This window comes from Anoplophora glabripennis, unplaced genomic scaffold (assembly GCF_000390285.2).
Source record: "Anoplophora glabripennis isolate ALB-LARVAE unplaced genomic scaffold, Agla_2.0 scaffold6, whole genome shotgun sequence".
Taxonomy (NCBI): domain Eukaryota; kingdom Metazoa; phylum Arthropoda; class Insecta; order Coleoptera; family Cerambycidae; genus Anoplophora; species Anoplophora glabripennis.
In genome coordinates, this window is record NW_019416749.1 from 2,506,367 (window position 1) to 2,526,943 (window position 20,577).

Consider the following 20,577-nt stretch of genomic DNA (forward strand, 5'->3'; position numbering starts at 1 on the left):
TGAATTAGTTTTGAATATCAATCCATTCAGAACATCAATCACTCCTGTAAAGGTGCCAAAAAACAATTTCCCACACATATAGACACAGAATGGAGAATAATATTATTCCCTTTCCCTCCTTTTAATATGGCAACTTTTTCAATGACAATTCATTATGCCTTTAAAAAAGTGCATGTCCTTACTAATTTGTATTTACTGTGATTATACATATTTTACTTTGAATTTCATGTTAAAGTTTTACATTGTTTGCATTAAACAATGATATTTGTTAGATTGTAAATTAATTGAAATCTACTCTAAATTATAATTTAATTTCTAAATAATTTTTACATTTGTAGAATAAAGTTACTGAGACATCGAAACTCTTGTGCTAAAAAATCTGGGTTTGGGTTCACGTTTGTTAACTATAGTACATAATTTTTATTAGTGATGGGAGATTTCGAGTGAAAAATCGAGTGGTACTCGATTATTGAGATCACTCGAGATATCTCGAGATGTTTACTCCCACCACTCGAGTGATTATTACCCTACGGTTGCACCTCAAAATGTCAGTGCATACTGCAAATAGTCACTGATTGCGTAACCGTTTTTTTTAGAATAAAACGAAAAAGTGGTTAGGTTTTGAAGTGCGTGAGCTTTTTTTTTTTTTTTAGCTACGCTTATAAGTAATATATGACTAGATTATTAGAAGTACTCGATTACCGATAACTCGATTATCAAAATTGGTCGATTATGCCCATCACTAATTTTTATGTTAAAAAGTTTTGTTATTGTTACTAAAGCTTAGCTCAACAATATTTTCAAATCCTAAACTATTGCAATTACCACAATTGAAATACGTTGCAAAGAGCTGGAGAACGAAGAATAAGAAGACAAGAAGACGCCAGACGCCACTCGCCAGACAGAGTACGGAAATCTGATTGGCGGAGCGTGGTGGTGTCGCTGTCATTTCTGAAACGTAAAATCATCCGATGTTATGGAAAGTTGCAAATTTAATTCACCTTCCGCAAATTGTGTCTTCTTTAACTGTTTGTGATACTTTATTAAAATAACACATATTATTCTGATTAGTTATTAAATTTGCCTTATCATCACCTTAAAGAGCGTGCTTCACGAATTCATTTCCTGTGTTTATAAATGTGTGGTTAATTTATTAGTCGATCGCAATGAAATTGTACAAGCAAAGACTCCTTTCTGATGCCCAGCTGAAGAGATTGAGCGAACATCAGTATTCTTGCCAAAGTTGTAGTATTTTAGACACGTTTCTGCAGTCGTATTGGAATTGGTTAGTCTCAAAAGTGCCAATTTGGCTAGCTCCTAACCTTATAACCATCCTTGGTCTCGTCATAAACATAATTACAGCTTTGATATTAGTGTGGTAAGTTTAACTGAATTTTCTCTAATTAAATCTGTCTGGATTGCAACATGTATTTAGTTGAGTACATAATTAGTTCATAAAATATTTTTTCTGTGTAATAAACAAAAATCTTTGAATGTAAATGTATGGCAAAACATTTCTTGGAAAGGAATATGTACCTATACATACATATTTATAGAAATACATGTGACATGTTTATATAAAACTCGTGAACATATTTTAATTATATCTAAAAATAGCAATCAAATCAGAGATCATTATAATGACAAAAGTATTTGTAATTCTTTTAAATAATTTAATTTTACTTCTTTTCTATTTATTTCTTATCATTTAGGTATTCACCTGATGCGAAATTAGAGGCCCCTAGATGGGCCTGTGCCTTATGCGGCTTAGGTTTATTCATATATCAAAGTTTAGATGCCATAGATGGCAAGCAAGCCAGAAGAACGGGTACTGCCAACCCACTTGGTGAATTATTTGATCATGGATGTGATTCAATATCGACTGTTTTTGTTGCTCTTTCCGCTTGCATAGCTGTCCAACTGGGTTACTACCCGGGATGGATGTTTTTCCAGGTAACACATCTCGTTCAAAAGCAATCAAAGCCTACAAATAAATATTTTTCCAGTGTTTTTGTGCTGTGACTCTGTTTTACTGCGCCCATTGGCAGACTTACGTCTCGGGTACTCTGAGATTTGGGAGAGTGGATGTTACTGAGGCTCAGTTCACTATAATGGGCATTTTGGCAATATCCGCTATATTCGGGCCAAGTGTGTGGTCGACGAAGGTAAGCAAATATATATAAAAATTGTTGAAAATGGATTTCAGGATAAAAAATAATTTTGTATATTAATAAAACAGGTAAATGCATCAGTAATTGCCACTCTATGTTTATAATATTAGAAATAATATTATTTATTTAAAAATTGCATATGTCACACAATGTGGTGTGTGGAAATTCAAAATTTTTAAGAGCTGTTTATTTAAAAAAAATTTTTTTTCTCCTTGGGAAAGTAAAATGATACAAATTTTGATACATATGTAATTCTTGCACTATGACACTGAATAATATGTTTTTGACTTGCTATCACTCTCCGCATTTAAAATAAACTATCATTTATATTTTTTTCAACAAAAAAATTTGAACAAATATAAAACAAGCAAACTAAGAGTTTTCCTATTAGAGTGATTGTAAATTAAATTAATAGATGTCACCTCATTTGTTGTTCTCGTGAATAGTTAGTTAGTTATCCCATTTTTAATATTTAACTGTAAATTTTATTAAAAGATAAATAATGTGGTTTTTTTTAGTCTACTAATGTTTTCAATTTTCCCATAGCATTTTTAAACCATATTTTACAATGGCAATTACTGGTACAGTTATCCTACCAATAATGATTTATTTTGTATTATTTTTTGGTATTACTATTTTGCCATTTCTTGGAAAAAGAACAGCTCATTTTATCTGTTATTTTAAATTCATATATACTCGCCATGATTTTTTACTATCACCCAGAGTAAATAAGGAAGTGGTAATCCACAGATTATACTAGTCGCATTATAATTAAATTAATTATTATCTTTAAACTGCTAGGTAAATAAAAATATTTTTTTTGTGTGATAATGAAGATAAAGGTAGCATTATTAGTTGTAAGATCATTATAAATATTTTTTGGTGTGATAATGAAGATAAAGGTAGCATTATTTGTAAAATCATACCACAACATATGTAAACCGGCTAAGTCAGTCTGCACAAACCCTCCACAATTCGCCAACTATGTGTAATAATAAACAGACGTATTTAAAATTTTACAGTTTGGAAATCGTATTCGATAAAATATAGAATGAGATACACTGGTGCAATGAGATGATGTACTACTTCTAATTGAACAAATATATCTTACAGTATTTGATTTGCTTTGATTTGATATGGATTTTCTAAAAATAGAAATAATACATAATGTGTATACAGTAGACTGTTCCCTACAGTACCGGGAGCTTGGTCAGAACGCAAAAAAGGTCGGATTGTCAGAGGAACACTTGTATTGACCCGTAACATCACAATACAATACAGCATGTACATATGTACATAAAATTTAAATTTTCAACTGAAAGTACTGTTCTGTCTGAAATATATTAAAACAATAGCAAAACATGAAAGAAACAATGTGAGTGATCAGTCATGTCAAGAGCTGTAAGTAGGTAAACAAACGCTGGAAATAGGTTGGTCGGACTAAGCGGGGAGTCACATTAGCGAGGTTCTACTGTATTTATATTTAAAGAAATATAATTATAGATGATAAAAATATTTTACTAATATTTGTAATACATTTCAAAAATAAAAAGTTTTATAACGATTCAGACAATATATTGCATAATAGTTTTCAGAAAGCAGCAAATAGTTTTCATTTTGAAATTTTATAGATTGCCATATTGCTTTTAGTCTGAAAAAAATATTTAGCCAGAAATAAGTAACCAGCCAGAAGTAACTTTTTCTGTTTTTCTTTATTTTCTGACATATTTTACTTAAGTTTAAAACGTCAACTTACTCAAAATAGGCTACTACAATATTTGCGACTTCTACAGATTAGAAGCACTAGCCACAACACGACATACGGTCTTTACTGAACAAAAACACAAAATAACACGTCATCACAAATTCCTAGACATAGCGTGGATAATCCACACCCCGGACAATCCGCACACGGATAATCGAGGTTCTACTGTACTTACAAAATTACTGTTACCAATTAATACAGAGATTTAGGACCCTTTATTCGAGAATCTAGTTATAGTAAACATAAACATATAATAGAAGTAGCTAATTTCATGGTATTAACACTAACAAATAGTGAATACACTACCTAATGTGATTAGAAAGAGATCATGAAGTAGTAATAAAACTATAATCAATCCTTAAAGTGAATAATTTTCATATTTTTAAATTATGTTTATTAGGATTTATGTATTTTAATATGCTTTCCTGCACAAGTAAAGAGTTCTTTTTATGACCCTGATGAGCACTTCTCTATTCAAGGGCATAGAAAAGCAATTCAAAGAACGGAGTGAACTCCTGGTTTACATATGCTGTGATTATAACTTGTGGAATACATTAATTATTTCTAAAATGACAAACTTTCATGATATTTCCTTTGACAAATCAATTTTGTATTTTATTTATTTTAAATAGATATTTTCATGTAGGTACCCCGTCTTCCTCTATCAATAGTTTGATGTCAATTTTTTTTTAATAGAATTATAATTTACTGTCAGATTCATATAGAACATAACATTCTGAATTCAACATATTACAGTTATAATACATTATTTATTTAAATTCTGGAGATAAAAAAATAGGAAGTGGTGTTATTATTACTTAAATAAATGATTGTTTCCATAATTCGTAAGAAAATTCTTTAAGACAATCGAACATTTAATTAAATACGTTGTCTTGTTAAATCGTGTTAAAAATAAAGGGTTTGTGATAAATCTAACAAATCAGTTGAATCATTGTTAATCTAATTCAACCCATTTTATGGAACTATTCACATATTTCTGCAAATGACTATTTTTTATGTTTTATTTCCAGAAGTTGTCTTACAATTACATGAAATGTTTCACAAGAATCTGGCAGAAAATAATTAAACATTTATTTAAATTTAACGAGCGTTCAAATAAAAACGTGGTCGAAGTTGGCTCTGACACATTGGACGTAGGGAGTAGCTTATAGCGACCAACTTAACCTCATTTCTCAACGAGCTGTATAGCAGCTGTCAGTTTCAATAACGTTAATGACTATATAACTTTATTTTAAAGAATAATCGTGATAACAATAACAAACAATTAAAGAAGCTGCGGAAAGTGTCCCCCTTCTTGTTATAACAATAAATTAAAGCAGCTGCTGAAAGAGTCCCCCTCCTTGTTCCAAGCACTTTTCACACCTGCTCCTCAAAAAATTAAAGACATTTTCTAAGATGCTCAGGGTATTGTTAATTTCACGAATCTTGTCTATAAGTCGAGCCTGCAGATGGTTTAAATCAGGAATAGGCAGTTCAAAAATAGTGTTTTTAAGGTAAGGCCACAAAAAGAAATCACACGGCGTAATATCACATGACCTCGGTGGAAATTCATGTTCAGCATTGAGACTTATTAGTCGATTTTGGAAAACTTCCCTCAACATATTCATCGTCTCGCCTGCCGTATGTGCCCTTGCGCCATCTTGTTGAAAGTAAAAGTTTGTAATTTCGTTTTCTTCCAGCTGGTTAACAAAAGGAGCGATAATTTCTTATCTATACCTTTGCGCAGTAAGAGTACCATTAAAAAAAATAGGTCCATAAATCCTCCTTCGATTGAGAGCACACCAAACTCCAATTTTTTGAGCGTGTAGAGGGCCCTTGACAAAAAAGTTATCTGGTTTTTCAGAAGACCACATTCTCATATTCTGTGAGTTTACGTAACCACTTAAATGAAACCAGGCTTCATCAGAAAAAAAGGTGATATTATGAAGTTCACCGTAGTTGTTTAAAAACCATTCACAAAATACGGCCCCTCGCGGAAAATCAACTTCATGAAGTTCTTGCTGACAAGTTAAACGATAGGAGAACAAACGCAAATCTTTTTTTAACACTGTGTGGCAGGTACCGACTGATACTCCCACCATTTGTGATAAAACACGTACAGTTCTTGGTGCATTTTCCATTATTTGTTGGACATTTTCTTTTAATTCTTCAGTCCGCTTTTTAGGTCGGCCGCTTCCTTCTTTTCTTGTTACACTGCCCGTTTCACGAAAAACATTAACACAACGCTGAACTGCACTTTGAAAAATTTTGTACTCAACAACGCCAACGGGAAATTGATTTTGAAATTCTATGAAACATTCCTCAATAGAATACTTCCATATTCCATCAATCTTGCGTCTATTTCTAAAGTAGGACTCTATGATAAACACTTTTTGTTCTTGAGAAAACACCATTTTAAACGCTTTTTAAAACGAAAATATTCAAATTGATAGCGGCGATATAGCGCTTTGACAGATGACGTTTAAGTTCATTTGCTATACGCTACGCCCTACGTCCAAATTTTCAGAACCAACTTGACCACGTTTTTATTTGAACGCTCGTTATTATTATCGCACATTGTGATATTTTTATGTCACCATTTCACTTATATTTCATACAGCATGGAAAAATAATCAACTTTTTGTATTATATTTCATCATCTGCATTTTTTAAATCCTATATTAACCGTTATACAAAAAGATCATGATTATGAATTATCTTTCCCAAAGCCTGCCTATGAATGTTCCTTCAGTTTTTTAGTGATACCTTTTACTTGTGGTACTTGATACCGCTCAGTACGCTAGTGTGCGGTCTGGTGGCTCTCTATAGCAGTCTGATAGTTATATTTACCGGAGGTGTGGGCAAGAACGGATCCACCGTCGCTGTAAGTTGGAGACAAGCGGGGCAAAGGCAGCATGTTACCTGCTCTCTCGGGAAAGTACTTCAAGTGCCGTTGAGATTTCTGTGAATTTAGCTCCTCTGTACATTGAGTAGGCGTTCGATTTGTTTGTGTCTATTGTTTTAGTCTTTGGGGGTAATTTCTCCAAGGGAGATTATTAATATGTGTTAACCAATCATTAAAGAGTAATTATGATTAATTTGTTTTAACAAAGTTCATCATCTTGAATTCATCTTATTCTTGTCTTCGTACATTGCAAAATTAATATGTGTAATGATTGTTTACTGCATTAAATGTGAGTCTGTGAATTTACTACAAAATGAATTAAAATGGATTAAACGAAATGAGATACTTACTTCTCTAGAAGTATGGCTTGCAAATTTCATTGATGGAGGCATTAAATTCAATCTGTTATTTCAATTTGATTGTGTCAGGCATTAAAATGGTATATTAAAATATTTACTTATATTTCGTATTTTTTTTCAAAATGCGTTTAATGCCTTTGACCTACGCTTTTAAAATATAGATGGAGCTGTTGAATTATCACTGTTATAACATAACCCACTTTAATTTGTATTTATCTCGGAACATACAAGGTGAAGGAATTTTTCTTTTGGTATATACAACTAAGAGTTACTCAGGTTGTATGGAGCAATGATTTTCTTATCAATGGAACCCTTGTTTTATAGGTGTCTGTGTTCGGAGTGGGTTTAGATATAAACCAGGTGGTTTGCACGGTATTTTACCTAGGCTACCTGCAGATTTTAATAGCGTTCTTTGATAGGCTGAAAATCGGAGGCATAGGAAAGAACGGCTCAACAGTTGCAGTAAGAACCCAACAATTTTTGTCTCTCAAATGCTGGCTTCTCATATTCTCTGTAATATTTTAATCTTATTCTTCCTAGAGTTGCTAACTAGGATGTATGCTTATACACGGCTGGCAACGATGCATGATCCATCTGCTTTTACATGAGAGCGACAAAGTAAAGTAAAGAAATCCGTGTGATATACCAGGATGGCTATAGTGAAGACGTTTCATAACCTGAATAGTCATTCCCACTTCTAACCGAGTGCATCCTATTGACTATTCAGATTATGAAACGTCTTCAATATAGCCATCCTTGTCTATCGTATGGATTTCTGTGACTTACTTCTCACATAAAGGCAGATGAACTATGTGGATTTTGCAGCCGTGTATATACATTAGGTAAGAGAACTACAAATAAAAAATAACGTGCTTATTTTAAATGGATTGCTCAATATGTTTATATCAAACTCAGTTAGTAGTAACAAAGGTTATGGATATACCATAAGTTTTTCTGATGCTAATACTGCTGGTAATGGTATAATAGTAACAAAAAAGGGTATAACTTTGAATGGTCATATTTTACAGAGTCTACTGTACCTTTGACCTTTAGAAACATATCAATTGGATGCTATGGCATGCATTGTTGTAAAATCACGTCTTTCTTGATTTGTATGCATATTTTTTCTTCACTAAATATCACTTTAAAGTTCCTATAAAGTTAAACTTAGCATAGCACTGCACTATACAAATTGATTCCATTTCGATTCCAGTAAAAATTAATACTTGTAAATTGATAAATTGAAGGTTAAAATAAAAATATATGTGACATATTTGTTCATTATCATGTCACCAAATTAATGTTTGTTCCAGCTGGAGGATTCATATTACGTACTTAACGTAAACTAATTCAGTGTCGGTGGTCATTGACCATGAGATTCACAAACTAAACACAGTTATTTAAAAAATTAATAACAAATACTTTTAATTAAAAACTTGAAATGATTTTAAAATATGTTTTGAGTACATCTGATTAGTATTTTTATTAATTTTTAATACCCATAAACATCTTACCCCCTTTTAAAGTTATACCCTGTGTATTAAAATTAGTTGAAAATTTCTTGTATGTTTAAGGTGAAGCTAAAAATGCATTTTTGGACCGGAGTAATAACCTCCTTTGCATAACTGTTAATTCTGTTTCTTTAGCATGAAAGTTTATAATGGTATGTTGTCTATTTTTCCTTGTGTTCTTATTTAGCACTTAATTTGGTTTTAAAATGGGATTAATTGATTAAATATAATTAATCGATTGGAATCCTAGTTAGCAAATTCTTAAATGTATTGGCAATGTAGCGGTGTTTGTGAGACACATTCGTATTAAATACAAGACAAAGCTGAGTTGGATTGGCTGTTAGTCCATTGATATTTTAGATTTATTTAACATTTTGTAGTTTATATTGGTCATCAGTTGAAGCATGATTTAGAAAATACTGGAGATACTTGGGCAAATTAAATCATATATTTGTTTAATTTTCTTTACTGAAAAGCTTTGAGGCAGTCATTCTTGCAGTACTGGATATTCTTTTTGACTTCTTAAAAAACTAAACGATGTACTGGTTGTCCCGTAGGTACATGTACAATGGAAGACCAGAGATTATTGGACTCAAACTGGGCCTATATATATGTTAGTTCACCTTTTTTGAAATCGCTTTGTTTGGCCGTTAATAAAACAAAACAATGTCAGATATTTTGGTGAATTAACCTAAATCAAGCTATTTTGAGTTCAAAACGCCATGGTACACGTACTTACAAGACACTCTGTATACGAAGAAGGGTCTTTTTTAAGAATATGATATCAGATAAAAATGGTTACAACTTTTTTCGAAAAACAGCTGGAAGTTATTGAATATGTACATTTATATGCAATAAAATATGAACGATTTCAATGAGTTCCCAGTGATTCGGTAATAGCAGTGTAAAAACATTTTTTTTAAATAAATAATAAATAAAAACGTTTTCTAATGAGTCCAGTTTTTGCTTCATTTATTTTGCCGACAGTAGTTGCTTTGTATGTAAATTTGAATTCGTGGTTGAAGATACCAACCATGGATATGGAGGTGAAGCTGATTCCAATAGCTGTGGCTTGTGCCGTCGCAGTCTTCTTAGCGCAGGCCAATATTTCTGTAATTTTCACGGGAGGAGTGGGCAAAAACGGATCGACTGTCGCTGTAAGATTGCTCCATTGTCAACCTGTTGTAGTACTACTCTTATGTAGAATTGTCTAGTAATTTGCTTATTACACCAATGTCACAATTTTTTAATGTTATTTTAAAGTTACCCTTTAATTTATTAAATATTAAAATTAATAGTACAAATGCAAATACTTCATGTATAAAAAATATGAGAGAAGTAAATTACAAGACGTTCTAGTAGAAAAAGGCTTATTTAGTTATTGTGCTAGTTTAGTTACTACATGCGCTTGTAGGCTTTCTGCTTGCTAGTAATCTAGTAACCACTTACTTAAGAATACTAATAATTAATTTATACAATGAGGGAAACTGTTCTGCTAATAATAATATTGCTTTATTAGAACTTATATTAAGGTGAATGGAAGAAGGATTCATACCTACCTCATAATTTTCTGATAATCATATGCTAATTTATTGTTATATTCATAATTTTTGCGCACAAAATTATGGGGTTGGTATAAACATTTTTTTGATCAGGGGGTTCCACCTTAATAGAAATTGAAATAGAATCAAACCAATGCACTCAGCAGTGTTACCGTTTAGGTGGGAAGGTCTCGGCAAAGAACACATTAAAGTACTAAATTTATCATACTAACACACTATACACTATTACTTACTAACACGTTGACCTTCTTGTTTCAATGATTACATTTCTATCAGAAGTCTGGTGCATATGGGACTTTAAAAGTTCGATAGCAAAGCAGTTTCCTGATTTTATTTTGACAGCAAACAAAATTGATAAGCTTCTGTCTTATTAGGGAACCAGTGTATTATCTCCCGTTATACCATTCTCAATGGTCCTAGTACCCGCGTTTATAATATACCAAAAATCTACCCAGGAAATATACCAGAACCATCCCGCATTATATATTCTGGCCTTCGGATTGGTCGCTGCCAAGGTCACGAATAGACTTGTGGTGAGTATCTTGTTACAATTGTAGTTGCTATGATTTTCTCCATCCGTTATATTGTAGGTGGCCCATATGACCAAAAGCGAAATGGACTATATGGATTGGTCACTGCTAGGACCGACGATGTTATTTTTAAATCAGTATTTCAACACATTCGTCAATGAGTACTATGTTTTATGGTTATGTTTGGTAAGTTCTATATTGCAGTACCAAAATAGGAGTCAGTGTTAAGATAGATAAATTTTCTGATTTGATCTTCCCTAACTTATTTGGCACTTTCGGTGATTTAATAATTATTATTAAATTGCACTTATTTGCACTTTTGTACTTACAATTAGTGTGTATTATGTATGTATTTTGAAGAAATGAACATTTTCATTTCTTTTTGTGGTTGAAGGAAATTGGTGACTGTAAAACAGACCTTTTTGTTATGCAGATATGGGTGTCTGTGGACCTGATGCGCTACTGCTACCAGATCTGCCAAGAGATTTGCGATCACCTCCACATAGAGCTATTCCGAATACCATATCCTGGCGGGCCGCAGAAGGTGATCCCACCCACCTCTTCCGCATTGGAGAAAAACGGTACGAATGCCAAAGTAACAAAATCGATAAAGACGCGCAGTAAAAGCAAGCACTACTAAACCTAACATCGTGCAGGTCTGACGGTTATCCGGTTACTTTATTCGTGGAACTGTCTATAGTAGCTCTTAGAAATGTCGAATATACAGCGCTAGTCAGCGCGTGTCGTGCCAAAGTATTAGCGGTTCCATGTTGAATTGATTTAATCTTGTATTTGGGATTGTAAAGCATTATTTTTTTATTCTCGTCACAGGAGAAAGTAGTTTTGAATGTTATGTGTGTTAGATCAACATTAACTATAAAAATGCCTTATATATATATTTCATATTTATAGTAGTGAGTATTTAAGATAACTGTAGGGTTTTCTCATATTATTTTTAGACAAAAATATCAGTTACTGGAATCTCAAATTATATAATTTCCTTCCATTTTCACCGTTAATTAAAAATTAGTATGTATTTAGAATTTCGTCTTTTAATTGCACAAATTTTTAATATTCTTCATATAATCGGCGAACTTTTATATTTTCATCCACTAATATATGGTGTTATTTATTAAGGGAAAGTAGGATATTAATTTTTTTTGGGGGAATAATTGGATGATTCTCTATTAGTTTATTGATATTACTAAAGGCGTTGTGACAAAGATCAAATCATAAAGCAGTAATCTGTTATCACATTACTTTTTTATTTCAGGGGTATTTATACACATTTTCTTTGTTTTTATTTGTATTTCTTTTTAATTTTTCAGTATAATCGGCAACCTCGGCCTCCATACCAGTTTTTACACAATGATTAGGTGATTTTTCTCGTATAATTTTGATTCCAGTAATTAGGACTGTTACCCGCTAGCATAATGTCGCTTATAAATTAAATTTTTAGCCCCCTTCATATATATTTTTTATATTCACGATTCGAATCTAACATATTAAAGAAATATATTTTGTTTAATGGAGTTGAAATAGTGGCGATCATGGTCCTCTATCAAACTTTGTATTGTGCGATTCCCAACCCGATACCTGCTTGTGTAAATCAGACGCTCCTCTCAGAGGAGAGAAGTCCAATAACTGCCATCGAGTGCATGTGTTTTTCCTTGTGTCTGATATTGAAATCACAAGGAGTTTACACTTAGATAAAGTATTTATTTTGTGACTAGATTTAGAATCTCTGTACCAATACGTAGCGTTGAAAAGGTTGTAAATTTATTTCCTGTGGCGTATATCCAGCTGCATCTGAAATTTTATATCATATGAAAGTCTAGAAAGACTATCTTTTATTTATTAAATTTCAAATTCGAGTTCAAATTTGAAATTTCAAGTTCAAACTTAGTTTCGTTAAGTTCAAACGAAATTCCTAAATTGAACCTAAACTTTTGGGTTTAAACTCAAATTGAAAAGTTTCAAACTGGAATTTTTAAATTCAAACTAGAAATGTCAAGCTGAAACTCGAAATTTGAAATTTAGACACAAAATTATTAATTTGAACTAAAAATTTTCTATTCAAACACGAAATTTTCAGTTTGAACTTAATAATATCTTGAGTTTTATCGAGTTCTAACATGAAATTTCCAATTTGAAGCTCAAAATTTCAAGGTGACCATTCTACATTTATCAAATCAAATAGGGATTGTTTTCTTGCACCGCTATTACATTTTTATTTGAAATAGTTTTTATTGGGTTAAATAATTTTATCCAAATTACACTTTTTTTATTTATATACTTCTTTGCACACATACGTTTCTAATCTTATAAGGTATTGGAAGACAATTTGTGAGCATTGCAGCTGTCTATACGTCTTGAGCTACATGATCCACCCGATATATTTGGCATAGAAGTAGTTTAAAAAACACGCACACCAAATTGTTAACACCATGTACAGTTTGACATAAATTATTACATTATACTTTGCTCTTTATTTTTACTCCTTCTCCTTTCACACTAACGTTTCTGCTAGTTTATTAACTTACTGGTGGTCGAGTGCTTTTTTGTAACACCGCATTGTGTATGTAACAGTTGTAGGGTTTACACCTGTAAATACTACCGAGGAAATGGGTGCATGCCTGAAAAGAAAAAAAAAATTGTATGTTTCGAGTAATGTATAAATAAAGCCATTTATGAAAGTAAAATGCATACTTTGCCTAGCACTTTTGTCGTTGTTAAATTTTAGATCAGAATACCCACATGCTTATTAAAAAAATGTGCTCTGATTTATTTTTCTACAATTTTTTTTCCAAGAAGGAAGCTTTTACAATTTCTGATTAGAATCACTGGCGGCTGGTGAAAATATTTTGAATGAAGCCTAGTATGAAAATTTCAATAGATGGTGGTTTTTTAATCTTTGTAGTACTACCTATGTTTTGAATTTGATACCAAAATGATAGTTTCATGGCCATTTTAATTTTCACCAGCTTCATAGAACGTGTATGAGATTATAGTGGTAAACAGTGTTTGATCAGTCATCCAACTATTTTTATAAATTTAGAGATTCTGGTAAGCATTATGACTTAATATAAATGGAAAATAAAACCTTGCTTCTCTTACCTTGCCTTGACACTGCTTTCTATGGGCTAAATATGTTGTACAGATAACGTAAAAAGTTTCACCTATATCTAAGATCAAAGATTAGTGTCCCACAAATTGTTTTTTAGGTTCCGGTGGCAAGAAGCAGCAATCGGATGAAGAAGATTCCATGCCTTTACTAGATAATGCTAGCCACTAAGTGATGTTACTCGTCTTGCCTTATGCCTTTAACTTTCCAATTTCTATTTATTATTTCATTTTGTCTCACTAACTTTGATAAATTTTGCGATTTGCACCAATTATTTTGTCATTGATAGTTCTAAGGTAGTATAATTTTTTGTTCAAGTATTTATATTTCTGAGATTGATACTCTTATTGCTAACAAACTGCGAATTTAATGTCAAAATTTGTATTTTCATGTATCATGCAGTATTGCGTTTACAATTAGTAATATATATTTTTTTATGTTTTAGACTCGGTGTTTTTTTTTTATTTACCAAATGATGCCTCAGGGGATGCAAGCATCCATAACAGGCATTATAGTTTTTTGGTTCACACAATACAATGTGTTACAATTTAAAAGAAAGTATTCTCAAGATATAAGACATTCAATACGTTTAATTTCACTAAATTTCATACTTTCAGAAACACTGAAAAACTTGTATTTTTTAATTCTTCCTCGTAAAAGTTTTTAAGTGAATTTTGAGTGCCTCCTACAATGTCATTAAAATAATATAAATTCAATAATTTGTTTGAAACTTTATAGTTTAGTTATTTTAATAGTTACCTATTATAATATTAAACAATTTTTAGCGTTCTGTCATTTGAATTAAAAGTTAAATGGAAGAATCCATTGAAATGAAAGATAATGTATTATTTGCATTAAATAGTTGGATAGTTAAAATCTAGGATATTTGACCTCCCAACAGTGGCGGCTCGTGACATTGAGAATAGGTGAAGCATATTTATTGATTCTCTAAAACGAAAAAAAAAGTGCCGCTGGTCAAACGGCTTTAAATGAATGTGGAAATTTTTAGTTGCATTTATTACCGAAAAACTGACGTTCGTGAGAAGGATTTTCATTTAGATCTTATAAGAAATAGAAATATTAGTTCGGTTTGTGGATTTCTGCGAACATTAACGAACACCATACATGTATATTCCAAAGAAGCTTTGTGGTACAAACAACCTCACGTGACATTCCCAAAATTGTTAAATCCCTTCTTATTCCACACTTCCGACTTTACACCCACAATTAAACACGGTATATAGAAAAGTTTTTTTAAATGAACACTTCCACACAACCACTTATACTCCAAATACCATTCATTCCGAAACATTCAAACATACACGTCTTTTGACTTCCCCTTTTTTCCATATCGAAAGAATAAGGCACAGGTCTCTCGCAATTTAAAAAATCCTTTTTGTCCTCAATTTTCCATCTGAAAAATGGCGTTTCCAATAAAATACATACTGTATCATACATAGGAAACATTTCTACAATTATACCTAAATTATAAAAATTAAAAATAATTTTAAATTGCACAGCCAAATGGAAATGGAAAAATTAGGTGAAGCGGTGCGTCACCTGACGATCCCCCACTGCCTCCCAAACTTTTTTTAAAGGACGGAAAGAAAAATGCAGATTTCAAAAACCATTGATTTTATAAACTACACTGTAATATCAAACGGAATCAGTCGATCCAATTTTATAATGGTTGACTCCAATTTTATAACGGTTGACTAGCATGCATCAGTCTTTTTATGGTGAATATAAAGGTTTACGAAAATGAACTTATAGTAATCTAGACATATTTAGCATTATCTCTTCCCTCTTTCCATAAATCTCCAATGGCAAAATATCCAGAGATGAACAATACCCCAGATATAATAGTATTCCAGACATAAAACAAATGCTTTCAAATAGGCGAACCGAATCTAATTACTAAAATGTCGCCTATTAAAACTATGGCAGTCAACACACTATTTCAAACTTCAACTTATAAATGAAAAGTAGTTATAGACAAAATATTGCATATACCACAAACAAAAAAGTTAATCAACATCACAAAAATTGACGTATATCTCCTAAACCAGGGTTTTCCAACCTGGGGTCTGCAGCATAATGACGCGGCTTAGAGTTTTACAGTAACGTGCAGTGAAAAAAGTATTTGCAGACAACCGAAATGCTTGCTGACATTCTTGCAAAGAGCTCGTGCTCCATGAAACATTATAGTTTTTTAGAGAAATTGGGTATCGTAAATGTATGTGAACAGTAGGGCCTGACCATTTTATAGATAAAAAGCAAGTGTTTGCAACCATCCATTTGCCCTTTGCTTGTTCAGTAAAAATTAGTTTTCATTGAGTAATCTACAAGAGTGACTCATTTCATCAATATGTTCAGTCAATTGTTTCTCGGACTATAATACGCTCATGTGTAATTTGAGTCTACGAATGTATAGTCTTTCCGATATCAATTGAAGAACGAAATATTTGAAAAATTTGTTCCCATATTTATTTAGCCGTACCCATATGCAAGTCTGGTCGAACTAAACGTGGAGGTGGTAGAAATGTATACGCCCAGTTGAAGAATGCGAGCGCGGGCAAACAAAATACAAACACAGCTGCATTGGGCCCCTGTGCAATAAATCTCAGCTGTTGACAAGTGGCTGACAAATTGCCAACTGAGCAACATCAACCCAAACATTACGACTTTGGTCGTGAAAAGGCAACATCAACCATCTCATTAAAATTAAATAAACATAAATAAGTTTTTTCTTTTTTGGGTCCGCAAATCATTGTAAAGTAATGCTAGGGGCCCGCCATTGAATAAGGCGGGGAAAGGCTGTCCTAAACCAATAAAGATATCAGGATACAGCTTTCAGTTTATTTTTTCTTGAAAATTGAACCTTTGACGTCTTACCTTTTTTTGTCCATCGTCCTGGGGAATGTAAGAAACTCCTAAGTGTCCAATTTGGCCCACCCTGTACTTATAACTGTGTTGGAAAAATTTTATTTTGCGTTTATCTGCATATCTTACGGTGAACAGAAGGACAGAAGTCTTCAGAGCTGTCAGTGGATTTTTCGGTGGTTTTAATTATCCCCACTAAATTTTTTTTTTCTATGGAAAATTTGGAAAAAATAAGATAGCACATGGAAATATTCAATAGTTGTTTATTATGTAAAAGGAATACATATATAATACAATGAAAATGCACAGATATAATATTTCTGAACTAAAAACAAAAAATATATATATAGAGATCAATATGAATGTATATAAAATTTGGTAAAATTTTTGGCATATGTACTTATGCTACATAGACAAAATTTCCGTGCGCCTTATTTTAAAATTATCAAAAGAGACATTTACAATGATCTTTGGCGAAACCTTTAACAGAGAAACCACTAAGCCTAGAACATTGAATATTACAACTTTCTCTGATAAAGTCATATAAAATTTATATATCAAATCAATAACTATGTATAAAAATATTCAAAAGAATGTTGTACTTCAAAAAGGATACTTCAAAAATTCTAATATATATACTTATATTTAAAGAGCCGGAACTCTGTTTGGTGTTTTCGATTCAGTATTGTAATTTAACAACACTTAATTCTACAATTATTAACATTTAACAGACATTTTTACATGGGTTTTAACAAAATATCCCCGGAAACCTATCTCGTAGGTCACTTTCGATAAAAAAAATTGTACGAATCACCTCACCATAAGGCTGAATGCTTTCTGTACTGTAACCTTGCAGACAAATTACACTAGTAATCCTAATTTGCCCAGATGAAACATTTTTCCCGTGAAAGTTTTCATTAAAAACCTTATGAAAGCGTGGAAGGGCCTTGTATTTTTTATCAAATTTCGAAATCAAACGAGAACTTTCAACTTTGAACGAAATTTCCTATCTAATCTCTTATTTTTACTAAAAAGGATGTTAAACATGATTAAGAAGCATACCAAACATCTGGAAAAAATGTTCATACAAATAACAATGGAAAAACCTTTTTAATAAGGGTACTTATTGACCGATTTAATCGATTGTTTTTTTATTTAGAATCTGACTGCGTCACTGGATTCTGCACCCTCTCAATGCAATTTGTACCAAATTTTGAAAAAAAAAATTGCTCATTCTAAATTTAATATTAAAGATTTTATCATTTCCTAAATGTACAACTCAAAATTAAATAATTTTTTAGATGGATGAACTAATTATAATTACAAAAAAACCGTACAAGTAACCAGAACGCTCATAAACTATAATCTTGCAATTTAATTTTTTGATTTGGAAAAACCCAAATTAAATTGGTCAAAACATATTTTTTTACAAGGGTCATATTGTATCTTGATTATTTTAAATTGAAAAGCCGACATTTAATATGAAATAATTAGCTGCAAAGCGATTATTCTAGTATAACTTAATTTGATTTTAGTTGTAGGCTTTCGATTCTAACATTAGAAAAGCGGACAACTTTTAAAAAAATTATATCCATTTTCTTTGTGCTAAAATGTGAAAACAATTCTATTTCGCACAAGAGACATGGCTCCATGAAAGGTAGAACACAATGTATAATAATTACAATATGCATAAAATCTTATGATACTATTCTTTCTTTAATAAAATAAAAAATATCACAGTTTAAAAAGCGCCAATTCTAGTTAGTAAGTCTTTCTTTACACTTTTCCATTTTTAAACAAAAATATGATTTAAAACTTAAAAAAATATATATTCCAGACTTATGATGCTTAGATATTCCTTCCCAGTAATTGTGTCTTTTATTCAGCCACTTAATTGAGGCAAAATGGATTTTGAAATTGTCGCATGTAGGAATTTTTTTTTATCAAAAGTAACCTTTGTACACCTACTGCTGTCCATATTTGTATCATATTTTTAATGTCCACACATATACATTTAAAATAACTGTGCAATAAAATATAAACGGTAAAAAAAATACTGCTGACTAAATACAGACTGGTTAATCAAAAGTAATACATTGATTGCATCTTAAAATTCGTAAGAGAAATAAATTTATTGCAGCAAATAATAAGTATAAAGAGAATATATACTTATGTTTATATAAAAAAAAGGTCTAAAGGTACTTGTTCTCCATTAGAAACCCTGTATATATATTCTTTATGCGTATAAAAGTGGTAAGTAGGAGATACAGCCGTCGCGAGAACATGCCACTAATATACATCTCTAAAAAAAGAATCGTTTTGCTTATAAATGCTCTCGAATTACTTGGAATGCAAAATCTTATAATAGTTTGGTCACTTCTTATACTCTAAAATACTTATCGAATAAATAATGAAATATGTTCTAACTAGCTAAACAAAATGTGATTAGTTTTGTGATTTTGTACTGGAAAAAAAATGATGAAAAGTGATTAGTTATACCAGGTGAACCAAAAATGTCTTTAGCTACCACAAATTTGTACTGCCTGAAACCTGGGTTACCTGGTACAATTTAAAAATAGATGTCAAAATCAGCCTCTTATTATTAAAAAAAAAATAACCAATTCCGAGATATAAATATACATATAAGTAAAAATAATACCTCAACTTTTTCTCTCAAAATCGCTTACACACAAAATACGGGTAACTATATTTGAATTCAGATATCAATATTTAGGAAAAATACTTTTTCAGGTCCTACACTGAAAATTTTGTTTTTAATGTTTTAAATTTTTCATTTTGAATAGAATATCTTAATTATTAATATTTTAAAATCTAATGGATAAACTATATTCTAAAAAATACATATATTTGCAAAGATATATAATAAATAAAATAGATTTTTGGTAAAATATAAAAATTCGTTTAAACATATAAAAAAATCAGACTGATGTTTTCTTTCAGTTTTGGATATCTGCAAATATCTTTGGCATCGAGTAAAAAAAAGTCAATGTTTACCTTCTTTACAGATTTAGAAAATATTATCCAAACGAGGCTTTCTATAAATAATAAAAAACTAAATCAAGTTAATCTTAGAATAGCGAATAATGAATACCATTTAAAATGACGAGCGAAATATATCAACATTGTACCATTACAGTGAGCATAAATGCCATATTTTCTATTTATACACCCAAAAAGGACCGGAAGCGATAATGTGTAATTAAAATCCCATTAATACATGCAATCACTCCTTGATAATATATTTATATTGTGTTACTTATATACATTATTTATTTTAATAAGCGTAGAATTTTTATTAATTAAATACAATCGTTGCCGAGTCTCTGCGCCCATCCTTAGGGTTACTTCACCCCAAGAATGATGTACAAGTTGATTACGTTGAGTAGCACCACCACTGGTATCCTTTAAATCAATGGTTCTTAACCTTTTGTTTACCGTGGACCTCCTTTCAATATTTTTTTGTTGTTGTGGACCCCCAGTTACTTACTCAATTTAAATGGGTTTGAAATGTAAATTTTAAATTGCACAGCAAATGTAAATTTTGGAAAGATAAATAATAAGTTATATTCTGACATAAGAGAGTGCATTTTCTTAATTAGTTGTTACTAGTGATTAAATGTTCCTAAAAACTTCGCGGGTCCATTGGGAGAAGATGGACCCCGGAGGTCGGCGACCACAGGTTAAAAACCACTTCTCTAAATGATGATACAAAAAATACATACGAGTAGTCCTAAATAGTCTTCTAA

The 20,577-nt window shown here is 31.4% G+C and overlaps 1 protein-coding gene across 7 annotated transcripts; it reads left to right on the forward strand.

Annotated features, from left to right (window-relative positions):
• The first annotated feature begins 918 nt into the window (after positions 1-918).
• Positions 919-14,371, forward strand: LOC108912011 (choline/ethanolaminephosphotransferase 1). 7 transcript variants are annotated; one of them, XM_018717171.2, is made up of 9 exons: positions 919-1,378; positions 1,713-1,953; positions 2,007-2,165; positions 7,525-7,662; positions 10,648-10,806; positions 10,864-10,989; positions 11,237-11,384; positions 12,132-12,179; positions 14,028-14,083. In XM_018717171.2, exons 1-8 carry the CDS (start codon positions 1,167-1,169, stop codon positions 12,134-12,136), a joined length of 1,188 nt encoding a protein of 395 aa, XP_018572687.1. In that variant the 5' UTR covers positions 919-1,166; the 3' UTR covers positions 12,137-12,179; positions 14,028-14,083. The 7 variants fall into 7 exon arrangements, 6 of the variants coding, with proteins under 6 accessions (XP_018572687.1, XP_018572667.1, XP_018572647.1 ...); XR_001964522.2 differs by having other exon boundaries at positions 11,237-12,179; positions 14,028-14,047; XM_018717151.2 differs by lacking the exons at positions 7,525-7,662; positions 12,132-12,179 and adding an exon at positions 6,689-6,820 and having other exon boundaries at positions 14,028-14,371.
• The last annotated feature ends 6,206 nt before the right edge of the window (positions 14,372-20,577 follow it).

Excerpts from the sequence above, each read along its gene's own strand:
- LOC108912011 (XM_018717131.2), top strand. The coding sequence starts at position 1,167 with ATGAAATTGTACAAGCAAAGACTCCTTTCTGATGCCCAGCTGAAGAGA. Across the intron at positions 7,663-10,647 it reads AGAACGGCTCAACAGTTGCA|GGAACCAGTGTATTATCTCC; the intron begins GTAAGAACCCAA and ends CTGTCTTATTAG. Across the intron at positions 10,990-11,236 it reads ATGTTTTATGGTTATGTTTG|ATATGGGTGTCTGTGGACCT; the intron begins GTAAGTTCTATA and ends TTTGTTATGCAG.